Genomic DNA, 12,225 nt, shown 5'->3' with positions numbered 1-12,225 from the left:
CAAGGCGACTCCGGGTGTGGCTGGCAAGGGGGCCTCGCCCGCTTGTCATGAGTTTGCTGCAAAGGGGGCGTGTTTTCGTCCCTTTTGTAAGTACAAGCATGCCTGCGGGAATTGTGGGGGGTCCCATGCAGCTTCAGTCTGTCCCCGCCCCAAGAAAGGGGCGGAGAAGAAGGGCGGGGGTCCAGGAAAACCTCCCCCACCAGCTGGGGGAAAAGGGGCCCAGTCCAATTAGGGTGTCTGTGCTCGAGGGTTGGTTGTTCGACTACCACCCTCGCCCGAGAGCCGAGTTGCTCTTGAGGGGCTTCTCCGAGGGATTTAGGATCCCTTATGTGGGTATTAGGAGGGCCTTCATGTCCGACAACCTCAGGTTGGTTGTCGGACATGAAGACATTGTACAGGCTAAGATTCGAAAGGAGGTGGCTGAGGGCAGGGTCCTTGGGCCCTTCCCGGAGCCGCCCTTTCCGAATCTTCGTGTGTCCCCCTTAGGTGTGGTCCCCAAAAAGGCGAGTGGTGAATTTAGGTTGATTCACCATTTGTCTTTTCCGAAAGGGGAGTCAGTGAATGATTTCATTCCTGACGAGCTTTGTTCTGTCCGGTAGGCATCCTTTGATGCGGCCGTGGCTATGGTTAGGGAGTGTGGGGTGGGGGCCCTTATGGGTAAATGCGACATTAAGTCGGCATTTCGGCTCCTCCCCATTCACCCAGGCGACTTCGAGCTGCTGGGCTTCCATTTCGAAGGTGGGTTTTACGTGGATAGGGCATTGCCGATGGGCTGCTCTATTTCCTGCTCCCTTTTTGAGAGCTTTAGTACCTTCCTCGAGTGGGTGCTCAGGAGGCGGAGTGGCCTGGGGTCCGTCGTTCATTACCTTGATGATTTCTTGATGGCCGGGCCTGCGCAGTCGGAGCAATGTTTTGCTTTGATGCGGGACTTCGAAGCCCTTTGTGCTCAATTGGGGGTGCCTTTAGCCTCCGAGAAGACCGAAGGCCCTGCCACCAGGATTACCTTCCTTGGTATTGAATTGGATTCAGTGGAGCAATCTTCCAGATTGCCCCTGGATAAGTTGATTAAAATCAGGTCCAAGCTTGAGGCGGTCCTGGGCTGCAGGAAGGTTACTCTTCGGCAGCTCCAGGAGTTGGCTGGGATTCTTAATTTTGCCTGTCGGGTAGTTGTGCCTGGCAGGGCTTTTTCTCGCCGGTTGTATGATGCGATGAAGGGGCTAAGTTTGCCCCACCATCGTACCCGCTTATGTGCAGGGGTCAGGGCTGACCTCTGCGTGTGGCGGGAGTTTTTGGAACGTTTTAACGGGTTGTCGTTTTGGCGGCAGGAGCTTCTTTTGGAAGCGGAGCTGCAGCTGTGTTCCGACGCTGCAGGGACTTGCGGTTTTGGGGTAGTGTTAGGTGACCAGTGGTGCTGGTCGGCATGGCCTCCGGAATGGAGTGCCTGTTCATTGGTTAAGGACTTAACTTTTTTGGAGCTTTTCCCCTTAATAGTGGCCTTAGAGCTCTGGGGGGAGCAGTTCAGGGATAAGACTGTGCATTTTTGGTGTGACAATCTAGCGGTTGTCCATGTTGTGAACGCCCTGTCCTCTAAGAGTGATAGGGTGATGCGGCTTGTCCGCCATTTTGTGCACAGGTCCTTGTCTTTGAACGCCTTGTTTTTGGCTAGGCACGTCCCTGGTTTAGATAACGGGGTGGCTGACGCCTTGTCCCGTGGTCAGTTGTCCAGGTTTCGGACCCTGGCCCCGTGGGCCCGAGAGTCGCCAGAGGTGTTTCCAGCCCACCTGTGGAGCCTGGGCGGGCTCTCGAGAGCTGGAGAGACGAGGCCTCCAGGGCGATCGCCTTATCGGTAGCTCCTAGCACCCTGCGAGCTTATCAGTGTGCAGGTAAGGAGTTTGGGGATTTCAGGCTGGGTAAGGGTTACCCCCATTGCTGACCTGCCCCGGTGGAGCACCTAGCTGAATTCTGTGTCCTGCTGAACGGGCGTGGCCTTTCAGTGAGGACTATCAGGGCTAGGTTAGCCGGCCTCGCCTTTCTGTCCAAGGCGGGGGGGTTTGGTGATTTTACGGGTGATTTTCGCATCCGGAGGATGCTGGAAGGTTGGGTGAGGGAGAGACAGGGGTTCCCCTCTGACACTCGTCGGGCCCTGACGGTTCAGCAGCTGTCTCTGATTAATCAGATATTCGGCAGCCTGTGTGCCTCTCCTTACGAGGCTCGGCTGTTCAGGGCAGCGACTTGCGTTATGTTTTTTGGGGCCCTCAGGGTCAGCGAGGCAATGGCCTCCTCACAGTCTGACTTGTCGCTCCGCGCCTTCCAGCTCGCTGATCTGACCTTTAGACAGGGGGGTGTCTCTCTTTTGGTGAGACACTCCAAGACAGATCAGTTACACAGAGGGGTTAGACTTGAACTTAGCGCAGCCACCGATAAGTCTGTTTGCCCGGTGGCTGCTTTGCAGCAATTTTGTGTTTTGCGTGGGTCAGGGCGTGGGTACCTTTTTATACACCAGGATGGTTCCCCCCTGACCCGGTATCAATTCTGGGCGATAGTGTCTAAGGCTATGTCTCAGGTAGGCATGGATCCCGCCGGCTATGGAACGCATTCGTTCCGTATCGGCGCCGCCACTAGCGCGGCACTTTCTGGTTTCCCGGCCCAACGGATTCAGGAGATCGGCCGCTGGCGGTCAGCGGCATATTTGGGTTATGTTAGGCCCGCTGAGGATCCGGGGCAGGGTTTAGGCTAGGTAACCTCTCTGTGTGTGTCCTCTTCCAGGTTCCCAGTCCAGGCAGAAACCGACGGCGCTGCTGTGTGGCCACAGCATGGTCTTCTGGGCCGGCCGCTCAGCAGCCAGAAGTGCCATCGGGACCCAGCTGTCGTTGGGACGGTGGGTCAATGTTGTTTGGATGGGCCGGAGGGGTATGCGGTGGGAGGGCCTCCTACCGACGTTGCTGGGTACTCAGCATCTCAGGGCGGTACCCGGCGCTGCTGGGCGGGCGGCTACCCAGGGTCGCGCCCAGATGGGACTGGGTGGTCGGCAGCCCATAGCCGCACCCAGATGGCTGGTCTTGCACCTCGGTGGCAATGACCTATGCCTGCTTGGCGGTCTACCGTTGATCGTCCAGGCGCGCGAAGACCTGCGGCGGCTTCGCACGTTCTGGCCTACCACGCAAGTGGTGTGGTCAGAGATCCTCCCACGGATCGTTTGGAGGGACGCCATTTCCCTTAGGGCCATCCACCGGGTTAGACGCAGGGTGAATAAGGCCGTGGGAAAAACTGTCAAAGAATTAGGGGGGATTGTAGTGGCCCATCCCCTCATCACTGTAGATCGGCCGTGGCTTTACCGGGCCGATGGCGTTCACCTGTCAGAACAGGGGAACGCCATTTTCTTACAGGACCTGCAGAGGTCTCTGCGTGAGCTGGCGCAGGTAGAGGGGGGAGTCGGGGGGCCAAGATAGAGATCTGACCCCCGCTCCGTGGCAGGTTAGGGGCGGAAATCTGGGTGGTTTCAGCAACTGTGCGTTCTCCCTTGGGCATCTTTGGGGATGATTGACAGGTTCTCTCCAAGACCATGGTGGGTGCTACCTGCGCACTTGGGGGGAACCTGTCTTTGGGTCCCGCTATTGAAGTCCCAGGGTAGGGGTGAGCCGGCGGGACCCCCCTCATGTGAGTGTATGGCAGGGTCTCAGGTGAGGGAGAGGTCCCTCACCTGGACCAGCATCGATTACGCCCATAGTTGCCCAGGAATGTTGACCTTTTACGTCATTTCCGCCCCGGAAGTGTTTGCTTGACCCTGCAGGTCCATTGGTTCCGGGTCATAGTTAAGTATGTTGATTTATGCAAATTTATGCTAATTCATGCTAATTTAATTAATAAATTATGCAAATTTATTATAATAAAAATGACCCAAGTTTAAATCCAGCTCTTGTGTCCGAGTCGTTACTCCGTCTCTTCTGCAATAACGCCGGCTGACTCACCGGCCCCACGGCGATGTTGCTGAAGGGCCGGGCAGACTCGGACCCTTCAGATGGCGGCCGCCATCTTGTTTTCGGCCGAAATCTCGCGAGACGAGATTTTGGCCGGGAATGCCCTGCCCACGTGGCCGGGCATGACGTCGGGTCCGGGCGGGGCCTGCTGGCCCTATTTAAGGGGCAGCAGGCCGGGAAACAGCCTTTTCGCCCGGACCTGGTTGCCTGAGCAGACACCCACCCGCCCTTCCCTATTTTGCAGTGTGCCTAGGGGTCGCCTGCGGGGGCCGAATGGGAATTTTTTGCAGCCTAGCCCATTAGGCCAGGCTGTTTTTTCGCCCATTCCACACTGGGGAGATGGATGTGCGGTTAGGGGGTGTTTGCATTTAATTAGGTTAATTGGCTTACCTCTGGTCATTGGGTAGGCAGGTTAGGGGCAGAAATCTGGGTGGTTTCAGCAACTGCGCGTTCTCCCTTGGGCATCTTTGGGGATGATTGACAGGTTCTCTCCAAGACCATGGTGGGTGCTACCTGCGCACTTGGGGGGAACCTGTCTTTGGGTCCCGCTATTGAAGTCCCAGGGTAGGGGTGAGCCGGCGGGACCCCCCTCATGCGAGTGTATGGCAGGGTCTCAGGTGAGGGAGAGGTCCCTCACCTGGACCAGCATCGATTACGCCCATAGTTGCCCAGGAATGTTGACCTTTTACGTCATTTCCGCCCCGGAAGTGTTTGTTTGACCCTGCAGGTCCATTGGTTCCGGGTCATAGTTAAGTATGTTGATTTATGCAAATTTATGCTAATTCATGCTAATTCAATTAATAAATTATGCAAATTTATTATAATAAAAATGACCCAAGTTTAAATCCAGCTCTTGTGTCCGAGTCGTTACTCCGTCTCTTCTGCAATATTCTGTTTTAAACTGCAGCACTGGCACAAAAGCAAATTCTTATATGAATGAAGAATAGAATACCTTTAATTACTCAGTGACAGTTTATAGCATTAGTAATTATGAAGGGGCTCTTTAATATATGAATAATATAGGCAGAGCAAACATCTAGATTCTGCTGCTATTTGACCGATTATTTAATTTAAATAATCAATCAGATAGAGTGATCTTGTATTCACATTTTTCATGTGTACTGCTTTAGATTTTTTTAAAAAAACTCATTGGATAGCAAATCTATCTGATAAATATTTAATAGGAATTTGTAATCTAATACTATGCATTTGCTTAATCTAATTCATTTTAGTACAAAATCTTTAGCCAAAGAAATTAGTTAACATCATTTATTTCAAATGCTTTCAATTAGGAGTAGAAAACCTGTGGCCTTCTGAATGTTTCAGAACAACTAATCCAGCAATGAACAAAGCTGAATATTGCATTTTGTTGCCATCGGAAGACTACAAGTTCCCTGTCACTGGCATAGTTCCTTCTAAGCTGAGCAGTGAGCAATCGCTCACTTAAAAATCATCATCAACTCAGAGTTTTCCAAACCTGCCCAGAAGCCGAGAGGGAAAGAGTGAGAGAGAGAGAGGAAGAGAGGAAGAGCGAGAAACAGATAGAAAAAAGAGAGGAAGGAAAAGAAAAAGAAAAAGAATGGGAGTAAGGAAGAGAGAAGAAAAATCAAAATCTAGTTTGAAACTAGCTCAACAATTTAAGTGGCATTTTGATATTGATAGAGTTGCCCTATTATGAGCTCACTGTTATAGACACACAGTACAGTATTTTATTTTCAAATTCTCTGAGGCAAAACAGGGTGGGTTTTTTGTTTGTTTGTTTGTTTGTTTATTTATTATTTCTGTGCCGCCCAGTCCCGAAGGGACTGCCGCTCAGACACTATACTTTTCTGCCACCCCCCAAAAAAATTAGAGGGAACACTGGTCACTGGTGTAGAGAATAATGCATTTTAATAAAATAATGTGTTTCTGTCACAAATCAGGTGTATAGCAATGGTTCTCAATCAGTCATATCTTACTGTAAGTTCCATCAATCCCGTTCAAATAGCCTGGGTTTCACTAAATTGGGTTTGCCCTGTTTTCCAGTTTAGATAGGTCAATGTCTTCCCAACTAGACTACTATTGCATAAATACCACAAAGATATTTGATCCAATAGCATATAAACACAATACTGTATGATGCTTCTTGCATTGGATGTAATTCTATTAGTTCACTTTGTAATCAAGGATCAAGCAAAATTAGAAAATTGTATTGGAAATGACTTTCCCCCCACTAAATTATTGCGATCTTACATGTGATACAACACAACCTCAATAACACAATGAATGTGCTTTGTATATGTCTCCCCATTTATATGATATTTTAGTAAACAATGTCAACTTCGGATTATTTTCTGTGAATGTTCTCTTTTTATTTCAACTGTTGTCATTGTTATTGTTCCAATATGATTTGTACACAATGGATACAATGAATGCTGTAATCTAAATGTATCGTATTGTTTTTTCAGGCTAGGAAGGCAATAATAAACAAGCACAGCAAAAGCCTTTTACTTAACTTCTTTTTATTTATTCTTATTTATTAATCTATCAAATATTTTAAGAATTTGAACTAACAAAAGTTTCCTGTACCTTGAGATTTTCCAGAATCACGAGAAATCATTTTTTTCCACAAACATTAAATACCTGACATATACTATTGTATAGAAACAGACTGTTTATTTTTATATTAGCTGCTTTCAAACTGTGCCCCCAAGTATTTGGGGATTGTTTGGAAATTTGTCAGGGATTTATCAATGAGATTCTTCACAACACCAGATAAACCTAGATCGAATAGCGCTTTCCCATGGTTACTAATTTGGATTATACTTATGCATCAGCAAAAGAGTAATAATAATAATAACAACAGAGTTGGAAAGAACCTTAGAAGTCTTCTAGTCAACCTCCTGCTTGGGCAGGAGACCCTACTACTTCAGACAAATGGTTACCCAACATCTTCTTAAAAACTTCCAGTGTTGGAACATTCATAACTTCTGCAGGCAAGCCGTTGCCCTGATCAATTATTCTAACTGTCAGGAATTTTCTCCTTAGTTCTAAGTTGCTTCTCTCCTTGATTAGTTTCCACCCTCTTCTTTGTGGCAACCTCTGTGATATTGGAACATTGCTATCCTGTCTCCTCTAGTCCTTCTTTTCATTAAACTAGACATACCCAGTTCTTGCAACTCTTCTTCATATGTTTTAGTCTCCAGTCCCCTAATCATCTTTTTTTCTCTTCTCTGCACTCTTTCTAGAGTCTCAACATATTTTTTACATTGTGGTGACTAAAACTTAATGCAGTATTCCAAGTGTGGCCTTACCAGGCATTATATAGTGGTATTAACACTTCACGTGATCTTGATTCTATCCCTCTGTTAATGCTACCTACAACTGTGTTGGCTTTTTTGGCAGCTGCTGCACACTGCTGGCATTTATTTATTTAATGATGTGTTTGTTTGTTTGTTTGTTTGCTTGCTTGCTTGCTTGCTTGTCTGTCCATCCGTCCGTCCATCCATCCATCCATCCATGCATTCATTCATTTGTATTTCTATGCCACCCAACTCCCAAAGGATTCTGGGCAGCTTACAACAGGATATAAAATACATTTTAAAACATCATAAAAGGTGAAGAAAAAGAAATTTTAAAATCCCATAAATACATATTATTCAAGGCCGGACCTTGTGAAATTGTGAATTCAATGGCCCTACCTGAAAAAAATATACAAGAACTATCTGACACAGAGTTTGTATCTAAGAAATTATTAGCTTCAGAAGTACTCCTGAGTTGAAGAGATAAAGACTCAATACTGTTGTTCCAAAATATAAGATTTCTAACAGTGGGGTATCAAAAATTCAATATAATTTCTCTGGGTTTTTTTTTCTTTTACTAACAGAGTATTCATGCCATTTAGTCTTCTAACCCCGAAATGCTTATATCTGAAAATTCCTACAAAAGTCAAAAATAGCTTTGAAAGACCTTTGAAAGAAAATGATAAAATACAGAACTGTTTTTTTTTTAAAAAAAATTATGTAACACACATACATACACATTCACATACACAACTTTTGTCCCGAGGGATTTATTTATTTATTTATAAAATATTATAATTATAATTTACACAAGAGTGTATTACAGCAGGATGATTCCTCACCTACCTGACTCTCTGGAAATTTGTATAAAAGATTCCATGCCTTTTTCACCATAGCTGCCTTCAGAAGCCAAGGTGGAAACATAGTTCCATCCCAAAGCTCTCACAATGTCCACCATTGCCTGTGCTTGGAAGGAATCTGGAGGAACAACCCGTGAGAAGAAATCGTAGCGCCGGTCATCACTTAACTCTGGTGCAGTTGAAGCATAACTGATTTGGGGTATCTATAGGGAAAAAGAAGAGTTAATGGGACTTACAAATTGATAAACTCAACACATGTACAACACAATTACTTTGAGCTGTAATACAATTAGCCTTCCAGATGCTCATCTGTTAATTTCTATCTTCATCAGCCCTTAAGTGAAAGTCAATGGAGCTATCTTTCAAATAATTTTCAGGAATACTAATTAGTATGTATTATTTCTATCAGCCTTGAACCCCAACTTTCATTAATTTGCTTTTGTTGAAGGATAAGTTTACATACAGTATATGCCTAGATTTAATTGCAGATAAACCTGAAGTAAATGCAGCTGCTTAATCAGTCTGGTGCTGGGTGAATTGCCTCTAACATTTAAACATCTGTAGTGATTTGATATTTCAACTTCTTCAGGCTACTATATGCTGCCATCATTCTGCACTGGTTTTCATCAATTTCATTAATAACCATTGTCTACAAATAACAATAAATCCAGTTAATCAGATGCGACCACCTCCAGCATGATGCCTCCTCAACTCCAGCCATTTAGTCAGGTAGGACAACTTCAAGGAGCAGTTTGATTCTTAAGTAAGAAAAATGGTTGCTTACTGAATATATTTGCTTTGGCTCAGGTAGAAAAGTGACGCCGGAATATAAACTGTAAACAAAATTCTAAGGTATTTTAAATGAGGCTGTTCCCTCTGCCTTTTACTGAAAAGAAAAAGCATTCCTCCAATAATATTTTTCCCAACAATATCCCCAAGCTACAAATTTCTGAAAGATTTCCTGAATATATGTGATATGAACAAAAAATGTTATGAAATATGAGAGGGAAGATCACTGCAATACTTCTACTATTAATGTATTTTTGGTTATTTAAAACATTTATATAACTGCTGGTCTTCTAACCAACTCTGAGTGTCTTCATATGTTCGTGTATGTATGTATGCTAACTACAAGCGTCACCCAGAAGGTAATGCACCAGTTCCCCCCCCCCCTCAGGCTACAGTAATGGTATGAATGCAAAACTTTAGATATATATTATTTGAATTGCCAGGAAAGCATGTGTAAATTTTGTGTTTCTTCACACAGATAGCACAGCTGCAACAGTGTTTCAAAATGGCATCTGTAAGTAATGTACTTTACAAGCAGCATATCGTCATTGAATTTCTCACTGTGGAGAAAGAAACTGTTGGGAACATTCACAAACGTTTGTGTACAGTTTATGGTGAATCTGCATGGATCTGAATGGATGCCATTCAGGGAAGACATTTTGAGGATGACAAAGAGCTGATTCGCACAGTGCAGAAATGGCTTTGTGACCAGAACAAGGAGTGATACCCACATGGCATACATGCCCTTGTGTCTCGCTGGATGAAGGGCATAATTATATGGAGATTATATGGAAAACTAGGGAGTATGGAAGAAACATCATTCTTTCTTGTGTGTAAGTTTCATTGTGTTCAATAAATAATTGTTGAAGAAAACAAATATGTTGCATTACTTTCTGGGCGACCCTCGTAATAAATCCCATTAGATTAATTGGTCTTGATTCCAAGTAACAATTCAAACTATCAAAATTTATATTTAAAAAGTATTATCTAGTTTAACGTAATATTTTAACTGCTTACCAAGATGTACATAAACTTATTAAAAGTATACATGATTAAATTGTTACAAAATCACATTCAGAGGTACATGTATTTTGCTTTTTTACTCTAGTGTAAAAAAAAGTGAATGTAAGTAGATAGCATTGAAAACTCTGCAAAAACAGATTATTGTACTTTTAATTTTTTTTCTCTCACTCATCTCCTTTTTGTTCCAATACAGTTTTGCAGCTTTGTAGTTCATTTTCTATCATCTCTATTCCCTGAAGGAGCCTTGCCATTCCTAGGTACATAGTCATCGACTTAATGCAAATGTACAAGGCAAACAACATCTGCTCAAGTCAGTATTTTTTTAAAAAAATATTATAAGTCTGGTTCATTCACTAAATTAAGTTCCTGAAGAGTCAGGTCACTGATGAGTTATAATCTGCTAATTTGTTCCCAAAAGAATGCTATATATATGTAAATAAACAGGTATATTTGTAATAAATATAAATCTGAAAAAAAGAGTCTTAGGAAATCTCAAATTTATATCTTGCTGGGCATTAGATAACTGAACTACTGTGGACTGTGTGTGGTCAGCTCTCAAGGGTCTTTTAACATAGAAATGACACCATTGTTGTGTGTATAAATTTGTATGTTTATTGAAATATCTATCCATCTTTCTGAAGCTGAATTTAGATGATCTACATATCTCATGAAGGTACTCGTGAAGGTAACAAAGGTAACCTGAAATGGTAACAAAGGTAACCTGAAGTGGTAACAGGAGGAGAAGGAGGAGGAAGAAGAGTGAAAGATTTTGTGAAACTCCCAAGTAGACACAAATTAAGGTGAGCCTCCCCCCCCCCCAAAAAAAAAAAAATTAGAACAATATAATTAGAAGTAAATATTTATATTACTTCAGAAATGGTCAACATTGCAAACTGTTGACACCCGTTGGATAGTTTGATAGTTTGATGGTGAAACAAAACTTAAATACATTTCTAGTTGACATCTAGCTCTCTCTGTTTCCACGGCCGCCTTTCCACACACTTGCATGTAATGCAATATTTATTTATTTAATGTACTTATTAAATTTGTTTGCTGTCCATCTTGCCACAGCAAATAAATTTAATAAATAAATTTATATTTATTTGATAAATATTTGACATCCATTTCTCAAAGTCACTCATTTTAATGCAGTGGTTCTCCTTTTTTGTTCTCTCAAATATCCCTCCATTGAGATTAGTTATTATGATCCTCACAAAGTTAGTTGGTAGGTTTAAGAAGCCGCCTTATCCTCAGACAATTCTGGTTAGTAGAAGAATGCCTTATTAGTGAGGTCAGCCTATTCATCCCATCCTGCTTCACAGAGAAGAGTAAAATAGAGCAGCTTTTAATCTGGGAGTGCTGAAATTTAATTTCATTAAGATGTGATGCTTTTAAAAGACACTCATACCTAAACTGAATATTGCCCTTTTGACATTATATCAGGGGTGAAATGCTACCAATTCGGCCTGATTCGAGCGTACTGGTAGCGGCAGCAGAGAACTGATGGCAACACAAAGCTCCTCTCACCCACCCAGAGGTCGCCATTTTCTTTTTTTAAAAACCTCTGCACATGCATGAAGCCTGTGCATGTGCAGAGGGTGAAAAATCATATACAAAGTGCACACTTCTGAGCCAGTAGGAAAGGTAAGTGTATTAGGTAGGTAAGTACATTTCACCATCACATTATAGCATTTCTAACTTTTCTTTTGTGTGTCCTTCTCTCCATTGAAAAACAAAATTTAGATCAAGTGGGTGAAGGGTAAGATAGAAAAATGAAACAGACATGATTATAGGATGAAAAGGAACATGCTGCACGAATCCAGCGACCGGTTAGGTCCCACAGAGTGGGTCTTCTCTGGGTCCCGTCAACTAAACAATGCCGCTTGGCGGGACCCAGGGGAAGAGCCTTCTCTGTGGTGGCCCCGGCCCTCTGGAACCAACTCCCCCCAGAAATTAGAATTGCCCCCACCCTCCTTGCCTTTCGTAAGCTATTTAAAACCCACCTCTGTCGCCAGGCATGGGGGAATTGAGATGCTTTTTCCCCCTGGGCCTTTACAATTTCATGTATGGTATGTTTGTATGTATGTTTGGCTTTTTATATTAATGGGTTTTTTAAATCATTTTTATTATTTATTGGATTATTATTGTACATTGTTTTATTACTGTTGTTAGCCGCCCCGAGTCTTCAGAGAGGGGCGGCATACAAATCCAATAAATAAATAAATAAAAATAAATTGTAAACTAAGATAAACTTGATAGGGGATTTAATTTAACATATAATAATTCAAAGAGAAA

The 12,225-nt window shown here is 43.6% G+C and overlaps 1 protein-coding gene across 5 annotated transcripts in view; it reads right to left on the bottom strand.

Moving 5' to 3' along the window:
- The window catches only part of GRM7 (glutamate metabotropic receptor 7), a 553,799-nt gene that overhangs the window by 367,913 nt on the left and 173,661 nt on the right, over window positions 1-12,225 (bottom strand). For all 5 annotated transcript variants that reach the window (XM_070738269.1, XM_070738272.1, XM_070738271.1 and 2 more), the window contains exon 2: window positions 8,105-8,321. In XM_070738269.1, coding sequence (XP_070594370.1) covers window positions 8,105-8,321 — 217 coding nt within the window. The remainder of the gene's footprint in view (window positions 1-8,104; window positions 8,322-12,225) is intronic.

The sequence above is a fragment of the Erythrolamprus reginae genome, chromosome 2, assembly GCF_031021105.1.
Source record: "Erythrolamprus reginae isolate rEryReg1 chromosome 2, rEryReg1.hap1, whole genome shotgun sequence".
Taxonomy (NCBI): domain Eukaryota; kingdom Metazoa; phylum Chordata; class Lepidosauria; order Squamata; family Dipsadidae; genus Erythrolamprus; species Erythrolamprus reginae.
This window is presented reverse-complemented; position numbering and strand designations above follow the sequence as displayed.